The sequence below is a fragment of the Coffea arabica genome, chromosome 9e (genome assembly GCF_036785885.1).
Source record: "Coffea arabica cultivar ET-39 chromosome 9e, Coffea Arabica ET-39 HiFi, whole genome shotgun sequence".
Lineage (NCBI taxonomy): Eukaryota > Viridiplantae > Streptophyta > Magnoliopsida > Gentianales > Rubiaceae > Coffea > Coffea arabica.
In genome coordinates, this window is record NC_092327.1 from 31,276,392 (window position 1) to 31,293,862 (window position 17,471).

The window sequence follows — 17,471 nt, forward strand, 5'->3', positions numbered from 1 at the left end:
AAAACGTGGGGTAATATGCGACCTTATGCTGGCGTTTTTAGAGGTCACGTATTCTTCAATTGCAGCTACAACTTGCTCATCAACTTGTTCTGCATTCACACAACTTCTTTAGCTATTCACCAACTCAAAATTTCGGTTGTAGCTGTAAAGAAAAGTGTAGTGACTTCAAGAAACAACTTCTGATGATTTCAAGAGATAAAATTGCTAACTAGAAACAACTCACTTTGAGTCTCTATAAATAGGGCCTTTGTTGAGTTTTTTTCATAACTTTAGAAGGTTAGAAACACTATCAAATGTAGTCTTCACTAGTTTTTTTTAGTTCATTAATATAGTATAGCTAGTGTAATTTATCCATATTGTACTTGTAGTTAGATTTGGATGAAGTATTGAGAAACAAATATGGAGAGTTGAAACTCATGTGACAAGGGTGACCTCTCTCCTATCACTTTCTCTTTTGCATTTGATTTCATGTTTAGTTATAATATAAGTTTGGATTTTATCATATTTTGCTAAAGTTTATACCTAGAGTTATGGATAAACTTTTATATCTTGTTAGTGATGTTTAATTGATTATTTGATGATATTATTTTGATCAAGTTATTTATCACTTTTGTTTATCTAACAATGATTAACTAGCCATTAATTATGATAATGTTAATGTGTTAAGTTTGCAATAAGAATTGGGATTTAACACTAGTTCAAGAAAGTGCTAAACCTAGAGAGTACACTCACGAGAGTAGAGATACACCTTTGTGACTTTAGTGGCTTGTTCCATATAATTTCATAGAAGAAATGAGTTTATGATTAATTTCATAACCACGAGAGTAGGTATAGTTTAACTATAAGTATAATTGATTCACTACGAGAGTAGGTTTCACATATATTAGAAAATTACACTATAATTAACCAAGATAATAACATTCAATTAACTAATAATTTCACTTATAAGAATAGAAAGGAATTCCATAGCCCTAAAATACTGTAGCAATGAAATCAAATAGAAAGAAAAGTCTTTAATGTTTAGGTGAGGGTATATAATTAGCATTTCGGTTGAAGCTATTACAATTTGTGATTTCCCTTGGTTTTTTGCTTTATACGAAAGATTATGTTGTTTAACAAGATATATTTAAACCACAAAGATTTTTATGTGGATACCAATTTTATTCCAAATATTATTTTGTTTGCATCGTAAACACGTTTTCCAATCAATTTTTTAACTTCTCAAACATTTTTTTTTATCTCACGTCTATTACCTCACAAAAAGTGATACAGTAATTATTTTAAAATAAAAATCATTCAAAACGTCCCTTACATTTCGCCAAATGAATTTTTTTCATTTTTCACTTTTAAAATATTAACTTCATTTTCCTTGCAAATTCAAGTCAGTAAAATTCGATTCTAACCTAAGTTTCCAATCATTTTTAGCCTGAAATTAACACGTGACCCACATGTAGTCATATTTTATAGGAAAAATCGTTTAAAATATCCCTCACATTTTGTAAAATAACTTTTTTTGTCCCTCACTTTTAAAAGTGTAATTTTACGTCCCTTACAAATTCATATTGGTCAAATTTGATCCCTACCTAGACTTACGACTAGTTTTTGGCAGGAATCCATCACGTACCTTGTACGTGATCATTTTTTAAGAGCAAAATTGTCAAATTAATTTTACACAATTCGATCGATGGTCCCTTATATTTCACAAAATAAATTTTTTTGTCCCTCACATTTCACAAAATGAATTTTTTCATCCCTCATATTTTACAAAATAATTTTTTTCATCCCTCATTGATCATGTGTATGAATAGTTTTTTCTAAATCTATATATGTATCTATTTAATTTCACTTGAATAATACAAATAGCACGGGGTATAACTACAATTAGCTCATTTAGACGAAATCAAATAATTTCGACATTGTCGAGTGTTTATATCGAATTAAATTTGGATAAAAAAATAATCAAAGAAAAAGTATGACAAAAAGAAGTAAGTAAATGGCACTTTCAAATTTTAAGACAATCACAAAGTAAGTAATTCAATTATTGATCTTAAAGGTGGCGAGTAGAAATTTCAAATTTAAACTGCAATTCGTTAGTATGACTATAGAATTCGAATTAGGACCCATTAATTAGATTGTCTTATTATACAACTCAATAAATAAATTATTACTAAAAGAGTAAAAGCCACAAATATTAAACAAATTCACATGGTGAAATCAAATAAATATATTTATGGGTTTAAAATAAAATTGTTAGTTTTAAACTCATGTATATATCTATTGAATAGCATGTATACAATTACAATTAACCTATTTGGGTGAAATCAAATAGAGATATATTACATGCTATTCGTATTATTCATGTGAAATTAAATAGATATATACGTGGATTAAAAAAACTATTCCTACACATAGTCAATGAGGATAAAAAATTAATTTTATAAAATATGAGAAAAGAAAAAATTCATTTTGTGAAATGTAAGGGACAAAAAAATTCATTTTGCGAAATATGGGGGACCATGGATCAGATTATAAAGTTTGATTTGATAATTTTGCTCCTAAAAAATAATTACGTGCAAGGTACGTGATGGATTCCGACTAAAAACTAGTCGAAAATCTAAGTAGGGATCAAATTTGATTAATGTGAATTTGTAAGGGACGTAAAATTACACTTTTAAAAGTAAGGGATGAAAAAAGTTATTTTACAAAATGTGAGGGATGTTTTGAATGATTTTTCCTATTTTATATACAAAAAGGTCATATCTAACACTTTTGGTGGCAAAAACGAATATGAATTGGGTCAACTCTCACTTGTTTAGGAGAAAAATTGGATATGGTATGGGTTAGATCTTACTTTTTTTGAGACAAAAATGAATGTGGATCAGCTTATTTATTAACTACAAATAGGATCTAATTGTTTTACCCCCAAAAAAATAATTATGTACGGGTTACATAAAGGATTCAGGATAAAAAGTAGGCGAAACTTGGGTTAGAATCAAATTTTGCTAACTTAAATTTATAAGGGATATAAAGTTAATATTTTAAAGGACAAATTATACTTTACCCCCTGTGATTTAGTATTTTCTACATAACCTCCCTATAGTTTCAAAAGTTATACATGACCTCCACATGATTTGGATTAAAATATCAAAGTGATGGAAATGAGATTATTCGTAACGGAACTTTTAAAAATATCGAAATTACCCTTATAAATACATGGCACACTAACTTCGTATGATTTTATGTTTTACTAGATAACTCTCTTATGATTTAATACTTTACCATATAACCCTCTTATGATTATCAAAATATACAAATAATCCCCTTTGATTATTAAATAATTTTCAACTTTACATAAGAATATTTTTGACATTTTAGGTGACTCCGTTACGAATGATCATTTTCGTTATTTTGACATTTTAATCCAAATCATGAGTGGTTTATGTATAACTTTTGAAACCATATGGGGGTTAAGTAAAAAAAAACACTAAACCACAGGGAGGTAAAGTGTAATTTACCTTATTTTAAAAGTGAATGAAAAGAAATTTATTTGGCTAATTGTGAATGAATTTTTGAACAATTTTCCGTGTTCTAAACAATATTTCAAATAATCTCCTATCCAAGCACTTCAATTATTTACACTTTTAGAGCATTCCTTCAGTTTAACAGTTCTGTAACACTTGCCACTGATATGTATTCTATAAAACCATGTTGAAAGTGAAAATGTTCCAGAACTGTCCTTTCATGGATAGCAACTAGAGTTGCAAACGAATCGAATCGCTTGTGAGCCGATCTCGAGCTGCTCGAATACAAGCTCGAGTTGAGTTCAGTCAGTATCGAACTCCAGTCGAATTCGAGCTAATCAAGTCCAACTCGAGCTCAAAAATTCTAAATTTGTTAGCTCGCGATCGATTATATATTGTTTATTTTTTATTTTAATAGTAAAATTACATATATATCTCTTATATTTTATTATTTGTTAAGAAAAATTATTATTTTATTTAATTTTAAAAATAAAATAATTATTTTTTATTTTTTAATCTTGAGCTCGACAAATAAATAAAATAATTATTTTTTATTTTTTAATCTCGAGCTCGACTCAAATTTGAGTCAAGCGTGAGTTCGAACTTGATATTTTGAGTTCGTCGAACTCGAGTTTCGAAAAATTAACTTGTCGGTCGGTTCAATTAGGTCAAAACTCAACTCAACTCCCCTCGTTTGCACCCCTAATAGCAACAGACCAAAAGTTTCATAAATTTGTTGTCCTCAGTAATCAAGATCACATGTGCTTTACCTTAAACCAATATGTAGTCTCGTCCTACAATGCCTGTTGGACAAATTAACCTTATCATTCTCTATTCTTTTTTTTTTTATGAAAACGTTAGGAATTGTATTAGAAACAAAACAAACTATACAACTTGAGCAACAACCCATATGGAGCTTTACAGTAGTGTTGTTCGACACTGAGGACTTAGATATTCCTCATCTTGCACTAAAGTAGTAGCATACTTGCTAATTCTTCTTCCTAAAGTAGTAGCATACTTATATTTGTCCCTATTTGTAATTGTGAAATTCCTTTCCTCACCAGTCTCTTTGAGCCGTCTACGATAGCTTGCACTAATACTTAGTCAACATCACGTAGAAGCATGAATTGATTGATTGTTGGTCCCCTCACAAACAATGTAAATAACTTATAAATGAGAGTTGTGTTCCTGAAATCTAGTACTATGGAGTTGTTCTTCATTGTTTTAAACTTTACAAATGGCTAATTAACATAATCAGTAAAAATTATTATTTGGTAGATGCTATGTGTCAGGAACAACAAAGTATACGTCGTCGTTTAGTGAGTTTTATTTTAGGAGATGCAATTGCTATAGAAACGGTGTCGCATTACTTAAAGGAGTTAGTTAGTCTGTTGCATCAGGTTATAAATAAGGAGCTCTGTGATTGGTCAGGGCATCTGAGTTGTAATAACAGAATTCTGTTAACATTTCCTTTCTCTTTTTTCTCGCATCTCCCTCTGATTCTCTCTCTCTCTTCTCCATTTCCCTCCAATTCCCAAATCTGATTAATCCAGGCCCTGACAAAGTGGTATCAGAGCTGCCGATCCTTGGTAGCTCCAATGGCAGAAGGAACTCGCCTAAAATCCTTGGAGGAACATGTCAAGAAACAGGAAGCGAGATTACAAGAGGCTATGGAAGCATTTCACTCTTCTCAGTAACAATTTTGAACTGATTTTGGTAGCGAGATTAGGGTGGAAATGGAGAATTCCAACATGAAGTTGGAGAGGGTGGAGGCATCGATGAGCGGATTGGAGCAGAAATTCAACTCTTTCTTGCAGATGATGATGAACAGAGAAAAGAGCACTGTGGAGGAGGCAAGAGAGAGGCCACTGCTACCGACACCACCGCCTCAACAAAGGATCAACAAGGAAGACGAAAGCAATGGAGGCTTCACCAGAGGAGAAGAAGGTAGGATTTGTGTACCTAATCCTCCAAAACTAGAGCTACCTCTTTTCTATGAAGAGAATCCGCAGGAATGGCTAAGGAAATGTAATAAGTATTTTCTGAATTACCAAGTTCCTGAGAGCCAGAAGGTAGATTAATTGAAATGTTTTTAGAGAGGAAAGCAGATAGATGGTTCCAAGGCCTTAAATGGAAAAGACAAGCCTCGGTTGGAAGGAATTTGAGGAATCCTTGTGCAAGAGGTTTGGTAACAAAATTTGCAAAGATATAGTGGAAGAATTTAACAAGATTCAGCAGAATGGGAGTGTTGAGGACTATCAGGAAAAGTTTGAGAAGCTCAAGCCTTTAATGTTGATGAAAAATCCCCAATTAGATGAAGGCTACTTTGTGTCAAGCTTTATTAGTGGACTTAAGGAAGAAATTAAACCAATCATCAGAATGCTTAAACCTACAGAGCTGTCTGCTGCCTATGAGATGGTTCAATTGCAGGAGTACTCCTTGCAGTTGCAGAACAAACAAGAAAAGGAATTACAGAAAAGTCTAGTGGAAAATAAGTTTGGCATGCATAAAAGTCAGCCTCCAAATACAAACTCAGGAAATCTATACAGAATTCCCCCTGTTAGCCAGCACAAGTTCTCCAGTGCAAGAAAGGCAACTCCAGATAATAACTCCACCAGAGGATTTCACCACAGGAAATTCAGTATAGAAGGAACAATAGATTGTGCTTTAAGTGTGGGGAGAAGTATGGAGCAGGACATCAGTGCAAGATGGGACACTTAAACTTCTTCATTGGGGATGAAGAAGAGGACACAGAATTTGAGGATGCAGTGGGGGAACAGGATGAGCACACTGGGAATCCAAGAACTGTTATGGAAATGTCCTTACATATATTGTCAGAATCTCTCAAGAGGAAAACTATCACGATCACAGGGCAACTGGATGGAGAGGAAGTGGTAATCCTGGTGGATACAGGGAGTTCTGACAGTTACATTAACAGTGAGTTGGTCATTGCACTAGACATTCCCTATAGAATGGTTTCACCCTTCTCTGTCATTGTTAGGAATGGAGCATGTGTAACCAGCAAGGCTATCTGTCCCAGGGTCAGATGGGAAGTCAATCAACACAAATTTGGCTTTGATCTGAAGGTGATGCAACTGAGTGGCTGGCATATTATGCTGGGAGTGGATTGGATGACTCATTTTAGTCCTATCACGTTTGATTTTCACAACCTCGGAATCTCTATGAAGTATCAAGGAGAAATGGTTCATCTGCAAGGGAGTTCAGAGGATTGTGAGCTGGATCTGATCAGGGGCAAGGATCTTAGGCACTTCATAGAGTACAAGAAAAAGTACTTTGCTATAAGAACCATGGAGACAGACATGGCCTCAACAAGTGCCTCAAAAAAGACAGGAGAGGATCAGCAACCTCAGGAGATCAGAGACTTACTGGAGGAATTTTCAGTTGTCATTCAGCAACCTGTATCCTTACCACCTGCCAGGGCATGTGACCATGCAATTCCCTTGAAGCCAGGAGCTCAACCATTCAAGTTAAAGCCCTATAGATACCTCCATTCCCAGAAGAATGACATTGAAAAACAAGTTACAATGATGTTCCAACATGGAATTGCAAGGAACAGCAACAGTCCATTTGCATCACCAGTTTTACTGGTCAAGAAGAATGAAGGTACTTGGAGATTCTGTGTGGATTGCAGGAAACTGAATGCGATCACCATCAAGGATTGCTATCCCATTCCAAATGTGAACGAGCTGCTGAATGAATTAGTTGGATCCAAGTATAAGTCTATGTTGGATTGGACAGCAGGATACCATTAGATAAGAGTTAAGCCTCAAGATGTACACAAGACAGCATTTCAGACTCATTGTGGCCATTATGAGTTTTTAGTCATGCCCTTTGGCTTAACTAATGCTCCTGCAACTTTTCAGTCCTTAATGAATCAAGTTTTCCAACCTTACCTGAGGAAATTTGTTTTAGTCTTCTTTGATGACATTCTGATCTACAGTAAGACACGGGAACTACACTTGTGGCACCTGAGGATAGTTCTAACTATACTCCAAGAAAATCAGTTGTTTGCCAAAAGATCCAAATATTCATTTGCACAGACTAGAGTGGATTATTTGGGACACACCATCTGAGAAGAAGGAGTTAGCATGGATTCTTCCAAAGTGGACAATATTGTGACCTGGCCTACATCTCAATCAGTGAAGGACTTAAGGGGATTTCTTGGACTCGCAGGGTACTACAGAAGATTCATTAAAGATTATGGGATTATGTGTAGACCACTGACAGAGCTACTGAGGAGGATGCATTTGTCTGGATTGACACAGCTCAGAAAGCCTTTGACTTGCTCAAAAGGGTAATGACCTTAGCTCCAGGACTCAAATTGCCTGACTTTAAGCAGCCATTTGTGGTAGAGACTGATGTGAGTGGAGGGGGAATTGGAGCTGTACTCATGCAGGAGGGGCATCCTATTGCATTTCTCAGTAAATCACTGAGTCTAAGGAATTTAGGACTGTCTGCCTATGAAAAATAATTGTCGGCATTAGTGATGGTTGTGACAAAATGGAGACATTACTAGTAGGCTACCATTTCATCATAAGGACTGACCATTAGTCTTTAAAATACTTGCTGGATCAGAAGTTGACAACAGCAATACAGCACAAGTGGTTAACTAAGCTCTTGGGACTGGATTATGAGATTCATTACAAACGGGGCAGTGAGAACTTGGTAGCTAATGCATTGTCAATAAGAGCTGCAGTGGGAAGTGAGGAGGAACACAGGACAAGAACCTGCCTGGCTTTAACTACTGTTAAGCCAGTATGGATGACAGAATTGATCAGAAGTTACGAGAAAGATTCTCAGTGTTAGGAGTTGGTTACCAAGCTGATATTGGAACTTGAATACCCAAATCAGTACCAACTAAGTGATGGTATTCTCAGGTATAAGGGGAAGCTCTATGTGGGGTCAAGTAATGGAATCAAAGAGCAGATCATAGAGGCCTTGCACTCTTCTGCTGTTGGAGGCCATTCAGGACAGAGAGTGAGCTGGCACAGAATCAGTAGTATATTCTACTGGCCTGAATTGAAATAGGATGTTAGGAGATTTGTGCAGACCTGTGATAACTGTCAGAGGAATAAAGCTGAGCACATTCAGTATCCTAGACTTTTGCAACCTCTCCCCATACCCAGCCAAGCATAGACACACATCTCTATGGATTTCATAGAGAAACTACCACATTCACAACACTTTGATACCATTCTGGTGGTAGTGGATCGACTCACCAAATACAGCTACTTCCTGTTGCTTACTCATCCTTTTTCAGCCAAGCAGGTAGCACAAGTTTTACTTGATCAAGTGTACAGGCTTCACGGATTACCTGAAACTATAGTTACAGATAGAGACAAAATCTTTACTAGCAACTTCTGGAAGGAATTATTTCGATTGGTGGGAGTAAATTTGTGCTACAGTTCTGCACACTATCTAGAGACAGATGGTCAAAGTGAGAGAGTTAATCAGTGTGCAGAGGCATATTTGAGGTGCATTACTGGAGAGTTTCCAAGTCAGTGGAGTAAATGGCTTCCCCTGGCGGAATGGTGGTACAATTCCGCTTATCACTCAAGCTTAAATGTGACCCCTTTCGAAGCTCTCTACGGCTACAAGGTGTTACCCTTGCCAATGGGTCCCTATTGTGACTCTATAATTCCTACAGCAGCTCAAGCACTCCAGGACAGAATGAGAATCTCAGCCAGTATTAGGGAGCATTTGCTTAAAGCTCAACAGCGAACAAAATACTTTACAGATAGGCATAGGACTGAGAGAAGTTTCGAAGTTGAGGATTTGGTGTTCCTCAAGCTGCAGCCGTATAGGCAGCAAACCATAGCCATTTGGAAGAAGCTTAAGCTCGCAGCAAAGTTTTATGGGCCTTTTGAGGTGGAAGAAAAGATAGGTGAGGTTGCTTATAAACTCAAATTGCCTCCCGCAGCTAAGGATACATCCAGTGTTTCACATGTCTCTACTGAAGAAGAAAATTGGTCCATCCCAGCAAGTCTCCACTACATTACCAGAGTTCAATTTGCAGGACCAAAGTCTCTTAATGCCAGAAATGATCTTGAAGAGACGAGCTGTTCTAAGGAAGGGAATGCCTGTGGTACAATATCTGATCCAGTGGCAACAATTGGAGTATGATGAAGCGTCCTGGGAAGATAAAGATTTTATTGAGCAACAATTTCCTGAATTTAAGACTTGCGGACAAGTCTAAACTGAAGAGGGAGGCAATGTCAGGAACAACAAAGTATACGTCGTCGTTTAGTGAGTTTTATTTTAGGAGATGCAATTGCTATAGAAACGTTGTCGCTTTACTTAAAGGAGTTAGTTAGTCGGTTGCATCAGGTTATAAATAAGGAGCTCTGTGATTGGTCAGGGCATCTGAGTTGTAATAACAGAATTCTGTTAACATTTCCTTTCTCTTTCTTCTCGCATCTCTCTCTGATTCTCTCTCTCTCTTCTCCCTTTCCTTCCAATTCCCAAATCTGATTAATCCAAGCCCTGACACTATGTTAGCACAAAAAGTCATGCAGCGAAAAGTAATGATCATATTATATTTGACAAACCAAGAAAAGAATGAGCATTCTTCCGAGGCCAAAAATAATATAGGTTTGGACGCTAATTCCTACTATGAACAAGCCGAAAATATAAGAACAAAGGCAACGGGCATGGGAGGAATTGAAATAGTATAAATCAATTTTCCTCAATCTACGAACGTGGACTTCAAGTCCTTGAATAGAGAAACAGAACCATAAAACCTATTCTAATTCTAATTCTAAAACACAATTCTATTTCCTAAATTAATGACACCAATTCTAATCTAATTACCAAATAAAAATTCAACTTCTAAAACAACTAAAATCCCAAATATTCTAAATAGCTTGATTTATTTATTTATTTACTGCCAACATTGTCTCCCTTAAACCAAACTCCTCATGCAGTCAATTCCGATGTCATCTCTAACTTGAATTGCCATTGCAACCTCTGTAGCAGTATAACTCACATGCAACTCTAATTTAATTTTTATATTTCATCTTCACTAGTGAGAGTAGAACATGCTTGTACTTTGCACACAATTCAGTAGCTAGTCTCACTTGATCAAAAACTCATCTATGTTGACCCATTCACTGTTAAAGCCTCCATTTTCATGATAATCATCCACACAATTTTCAAACAATACTTCATGCCTTTCTTTTCATCAACAATTTCCAATTTCATAATTGTCAATGGATTCATCCACCCAACAAGTATCAATGATTTCTTTTACATCTTTATCCACAATCAAATTAATGCACTGACTAATTCTTCTTCATCAATCACCCAAACAAAGTATGTAAATCATAATTCTTAATCGTAACAAAAATTTCACAAATACTTTTTGCATCATCAACAAACACAACTTTTTCCAAATTAAACTCCCATGTTAAATCAAGTTTTGACTTATGAACAGGCTCATAATCAAGTTCTATCAATATATAGTAGTGGTTTAACTAAAAACATTTAGGTGATTGAGAATTAATAAAGAGTCTCATATAATATTCTTCAACCATGGATTTTTGCATAATCCTGACCAAAAAAAAAAAACTTTCTCTTCTTTTTATTATCTTCTTTTAACAAACCATAGAAAGAATTTATTTTAAAAATATCACCCCAACCACACTTTTTGAGATATTTCTCCATTATTAGCTCCCATTCTCGTCTTTCTTCAATAGTACTTAGTATGCGCAAAATTTTAATTTTACACCATTGACAATTCTCTCTCCATTTCAACTCGAAACCATTTACGTACCTTCGCAAGTGCTTTTTTTTTCCTTCCTTCTTAAATTTCTTGGCCTCCCAAGTTTCAGGCTTGATCAAGTTCCACTGTAGACAATTCAACAATTTGGCAATATCTTTTTCCTTGATCAATGCACCATACCAACAATCTTGACAGAGTTCCTCAGTTTTGGTTGCAGTTTTTTTTTATTATTTGTTGTTGATCATATTTTACAATAGGTTTGTAACTGAAAAGAGCAATTTGGATCTTATATTAGGTGAAATATATATAATGATACACTATTTTTTTATGCTATATGTGATTTAATCTCTGATAATAAATAGTAAATTCTAGTGTTTTTCTTTAATATGTGGATTGGTATTAGATTAACTAAATAATATAATAGTTGAAGGGCAATGGTGAAATTATGTTATCTTCTCTCTCCTAATATCATTTTTTTTTATTGCTAGTTGGATCTAGATGTTATAAGATAATAAATCTCAAAGGAGGCTAGTATAATTTTTGAAACTAAAAGGGAGACCAATGAAATACCAGTAAGCAACCTCAAGGGAGGTTTCTGAAATTACGCCTTTCCTAATTTCAATCAACAAACCAGTAGCCAAAGAGCAACGCTCATGGTTCAATCCTTCAATATACAAATACTGTACCACAATCTCTACGCCCTTCTATGGCACACCTACAATATACAAATACTCTACCACAATCTCTATGCCCTTCTATGGCACAGGGTTCTCTATCACAAACTTTATACACCCTCCAGGCACCACAGACACTCTAGAATCAAACTCTGGAGTAATAACCATAGTATATTTGACAAACCAAGAAAAGAATAAGCGACCTTCCGAGGCCAGAAATAATATAAGTTTGGACACTAATCTTACTATGAACAAGCGGAAAATATAAGAACAAAGCCACAGATCTATTAATCACAAAAGGAAAATACAAGAACAAAGCCACTGATCTATTAATCACAAAAGGCAACAGGCACGGGAGAACTTGAAATAGTATTTCATTGACAAACCAATTTTCCTCAATCTACAACCATGGTCTTCAAGTCCTTAAATAGAGAAACATAACCATAAAACCTATTCTAATTCTAATTCCAAAACACAACTCTATTTCCTAAACTAACTTTAATGCCACTTCTAATCTAATTACCAAACAATAAATGTTCTAAAACAACTAAAATTCTAAATAGCTTGGTTTATTTTTTCGTCAACATGCTAGATGTTGGATTTTGTACTTACAATAGATCTAAATATAATAAAAAATAAAAATATTACAAATAAACTGTTTTTAGAATCAGAATCTAAAATCGGGTGAAATGATCAAATGGAAACAGCCAATATGTACCTAAAAACCTTATATGAGGGCAAGGTTGCTCATTTGTTGTTCACGTTTTAATTCTTAGTTTCATCTTTAAACTGTGTAGAAATTAGTTAAGTATGATGTTGATGTTGATTGTTGTATTCATGGTGTTTGCCATCCATTGGCCCTTATCTTCAAATTACTCAGTCCTATATACCTCTCCAGTTCTGTGGGCAATCGACAAATGAAAGAGATTGAAACGAAAAGGGGACATCATAGTCTTCTATATCTCTCTTTTCTGATTTCTTTTTCCCCTTTTCAATATTTGAACTGAAGAATCTTTTCCCCTGACAAAGAGTTTCACAAGCAGAATCCATCCGTCTTGCACAATTGCTGGCGTATCAGCAGCAGCTATGCAAAAAATAGTCAGCTGTGCACTTCATCTTTTACTCATCATCTCATTAACTTGCCTGCCATATGAAGCTGCTGCCTCTGTAGCAACGGTTGCCCTGAAAAATGCGGCAATTTAACCATTCCCTATCCATTTGGCATTGGTAAAGGCTGCTTCCTCAACGAACTATTCAAAATTACCAGCAACACTTCCTCGCATTCTGCTAAGCTATCATGTTATGGGACCAAGGTAAATGAGACCAAAGATAATTACAATATTGTTCCGGACATAACAATTCCTATCATCTACAACAGGTCGTCTGGGCAAAACTTGTACAAAGGACCTAATGGTTGGGGTGACGCAGGGAATTATTTCAGCTTTTCAGGAACCAGATATAAATTTGTATCTATAGGATGCGATATCTATGCTTATATTACTGACTCAAACACTAAAGAGCTCGTCAGTGGATGTCCATCTCTCTGCAACAATTCACAGATCAGTAGAATCAGTCCTCCTTCAACTTGCTCTGGAAATGGATGTTGGACCACAATAGCCAAAGGTCTAAACAATATATCAATTTGGGGGCATACCATGAATACCGATTACAGATCGTGGGGATCTAATATCTGTAGTTTATCCATGATTGTAAAAAAGGAGTTTAATGAATTCCATCAGTTTAACCTTTCCAGGTGCAATGATGATTGTATGGTTTCAATTGTACTTGACTGGGGAATTCTAAATGTCAGTTGCCATGAAGCTGTGAAAAGAAGAGATTATATATGCGGCCAGAATAGTAAGTGCTCTAGTTCAACCAAAGGAGTTGGATATCAATGTACTTGCTTGCCAGGTTATCAAGGGAATCCTTATCTGCCCGATGGATGCAAAGGTAATCTGGCCATGAAACTGTTGCAACAATGATCCAACTACAGAAAGTTCTTTGTTACCCGTGCATACATATCCTTTTCATCACAAAACTTGCTAAAGATAATTTCTAACTTAGTTGTGGTAGGCATATTTTTATCCGAATCAAGATCCAGAAAGAAAGAAGTTTTCCAATCACTGAGTATACTCTTGGATGTCCCCAAGTAATCCATATCTTGTCTTTGTTTAAGATGAAAAGTAATTAGCATTTTTAAAGTAATATTTCGATTTATACAGCCACAACTAATTTGTCAAATGTTTTCTCTGCAAGATTAAAATCTTGACGTCCGCATTTATAAGTCACTCCCAACATTTCTCTGCTAAACTATGTTACATTAGACCAGGCAATCAGTTGAATTAACTCCTTTTCTGTCTTAAATATCAACGAGTGATGAGTGTCGGATTCCAGAAAGGAACAATTGCACATCAAACTTTATTGCCATAATTTGCATAATGTCAGGGACAAATAAGGAGTCGCAAAAAATGTTAACGATTTCTTTTTTTTTTTTTTTGGTGCGTCCAAACTTGATTAAAGATATAAATGAGTGTGAAAATCCTGGAAGTTTCAAGTGCCCCAAGGGTGCCATCTGCGTTAATTCTCCTGGAAGCTATTTCTGTACCTGTCCATCAGGTTATCACAGAAGTGTTAGCAGCTCAGGCCCATCCGGACAGGCATGCTTGCAAGATAGATCAAACCAATCAATGATTAAGTTCATTTGTTTAGGTAAATTTTCTCAGTATCCACCCCTTTTAATTCTTTCGAGTAGCCAGATTCTTTCATGAATCCTTCTCATGGATATATTTTACTTGAAAGGTGTGGGACTTGCAATTGACTTTGCTGTCAAAGCAGCAGCTTGCTTCTGGCTGCACCAAAAACACAAGAAAATAGAAGAAAACAAATCTAAAAAGAGGTTCTTCAAGAGAAACGGTGGTTTACTGCTGCAAAAACAGCTCTCTTCAAGTAAGGGAAGTTTATTAGGCACTAAGATTTTCAGGGTCGAGGAACTGGAGAAGGCAACAGACGATTTCAATGAAAGTCGTGTTCTTGGCAAAGGAGGACTTGGTACTGTGTATAAAGGAATGCTTCTGATGGAACTATTGCAGCTGTGAAGAAACCAAACAAAATTGATGAGAATCAAGTGTCACAATTTGTCAATGAAATCCTTGTTTCTTTCAAAGATAAACCACAGGCACATAGTAAAGTTGTATGGTTGCTGTTTGGAAACCGAAGTTCCATTACTTGTCTATGAATATGTGTCCAATGGCAGCCAGCCCTGACGGTGAAATGCTTTCTTGGGATAACCGTTTAGTCATTGCTACAGAAATTGCTGGAGCATTCCCTTATTTGCACTCCTACGCTTCTGCAGCAATTTTCCACAGGGATATAAAGTCGAGCAATATTCTGTTAGATGAGAAATACAGGGCTGTTGTCTCTGATTTCAACATTTCGAGGTCAGTTCCCATTGATAAAACACACTTAACTACAGTGGTTGGAGGCACAATCGGACACTTGGACCCTGATTACTTCAGTACAGGGCCACTTAATGATAAATATGATGTTTATTCTGCAACGGATCTTCTGTCCCATACTTTATGTCATTCTCTGTCCCACTTTTTATTCCATTGCTATTTCTCCTATATAAATATCATGTTTTAGTTCTTTTTTATTTCCTTAAAATCCAATAACTATTAATTGAATAAAAAATAAATACAACAGCTTCAAAAAAGTAATATATATAGTAGAAAATTAAAAAATACAGCAGAAAATTCATAAAAAAAATCTCATTTTTTATGAATTTTGATTTTTTGAGTTTGTTAAATTTTTTGTATTACTCAGTTAATAGTTATTGGATCTTAAAGAAACAAAAAAGAACTAAAACATGATATTTATGTAGGAGAAATAGCAATATAATAAAAAGTAGGACAGAAAATGGCGTAAGGTGTGGAACAGAAGATCCGTTGGCTGTTTATTCCTTCGCGGTGGTTCTTGCTGAACTAGTAACAGGGCAAAAGGTTATCCCTTCAAGTAATTCGGATGAAGGTTTGGTCATCAAATTTCGGACATCTATGAAGGAAAATCGATTGCTTGAAATTGGAGACAAGATAGTTGCAGATGAAGGCCGAGCATAGGAGATTATAGCAGTTGCTAAGCTTGCAAAAAGATGCCTAAAACTTAATGCCCGGAAAAGGCCATCCATGAAGGAAATAGCAGCAGAACTTGAACAACCGGAGAGGACAAGAAAAAGTTCACTGGGTACAGGAAGTTTTCAGGATGGTTATTGCTCAGTGAGTGAAAGATCTTACAATCACAATCTTGACTACATCATAGAAAATGACCCTTAGATTTACTAGATAATCTATTAACCTTGTGCTTATATTTTAGTACTCTTATGGATATAGTGGGCAGTGATGTTTACATAGGTGCGATTTATTTCCAAAGATAGTGAGAAATGTTTGTGCTGTAATAGGTATTAAAGTGCACTATACATGTCAAATTGAGATTTTTAGAAAAAATAACTTAACTGGAAAAATCTTATTGTCCAAATTTGTATATCTAATCTAAACTGTCCCAAGGGAATTGCTTCCCCAGCCACAGTGTAGTGCTAATTTTCACAAAATGGATTAGAAGTAATTTTCTCATTTATGGAGAAAACCTGATTTCATCGACTACAAGTAGGGATGCAATTTAGATCAGATATTTGTAAAACTGGTTGATATCCAAATTTGAGAAGTTGGTAAAACAAGTTTGGGAATGGAATTCAATTCAAGAACTACAGATTATCTGTCAAATTACCGAATTTTATATGTTTTGTATCCTTACTAATGAATTATATTTTATACTAACCTACTAATAAATAGAGTTATAAGTCATAACTTAGAACTTGTGCTACTATAAAATTTTGGATGTTACCTTATTACTAGGTTTGGTCTTGTCCCTTTTAAAATGGAAGGCCAAATTGCAAGTCTAGATCTTGCCCCTTCCAAAATTGAGTGCTAAAAGTACTTTTGAGACTTTTGCTTCGGTGAATATCATCTCATAAAATTAGGAGTGGAGCTTTTGATCTTCAAAGCATTTTTAGCAGAAGTTTAAACTTGATGCTTTTAAAATAGCTTTTGTGATTTAAAAAATAAAATATTAAATTTAATCATTTTATATTATATTATGAATCAAATAAAAAGATAAATACATTTAAAATTTTTCAAATTACATATTATCTAATACAATAAGTATTTATTGAATTATATATCTAAACAATATACTTAAAAATATTTAAACACTGAATAAATACTTTTATCAAAAATTCCGTTGATGAAATATTTTTCACTAAACTACCGCAACTCCAAACGGATCTTTAGTCATTTCTACCTTTTGTATTCAAGATTTGTCCGACAAAATGGAACTTCAAAATGTAGGATTCTAGACAAACTAAGATATACCAATGAGTTTGAACATATCACATTCCTGATGCGAACTTGTGCAACTCATCTTGTGATAAATTATAACTCGATCTAAAATGCCATGAATTGCTGAGTGTGTTGCTGTCCCAAA

The 17,471-nt window shown here is 35.0% G+C and overlaps 1 protein-coding gene and 1 pseudogene across 1 annotated transcript; both read left to right on the forward strand.

Annotated features, from left to right (window-relative positions):
* The first annotated feature begins 5,651 nt into the window (after window positions 1-5,651).
* LOC113709879 (uncharacterized) lies at window positions 5,652-7,294 on the forward strand. Its single transcript, XM_027232725.2, has 2 exons — window positions 5,652-6,162; window positions 6,216-7,294. The coding sequence occupies exons 1-2, from the start codon at window positions 5,652-5,654 to the stop codon at window positions 7,292-7,294; spliced, it is 1,590 nt and encodes a 529-aa protein (XP_027088526.2).
* Window positions 7,295-9,664: 2,370 nt separating this feature from the next.
* LOC113709878 (putative wall-associated receptor kinase-like 11) lies at window positions 9,665-16,264 on the forward strand (annotated as a pseudogene).
* The last annotated feature ends 1,207 nt before the right edge of the window (window positions 16,265-17,471 follow it).

Coding starts and splice junctions, on each gene's coding strand:
- LOC113709879 (XM_027232725.2), top strand. CDS start 5,652: ATGGAAAAGACAAGCCTCGGTTGGAAGGAATTTGAGGAATCCTTGTGC. Junction 6,163..6,215: donor ATTTCACCACAGGAAATTCA/GTATAGAAGGAA, acceptor AGTATGGAGCAG/GACATCAGTGCAAGATGGGA.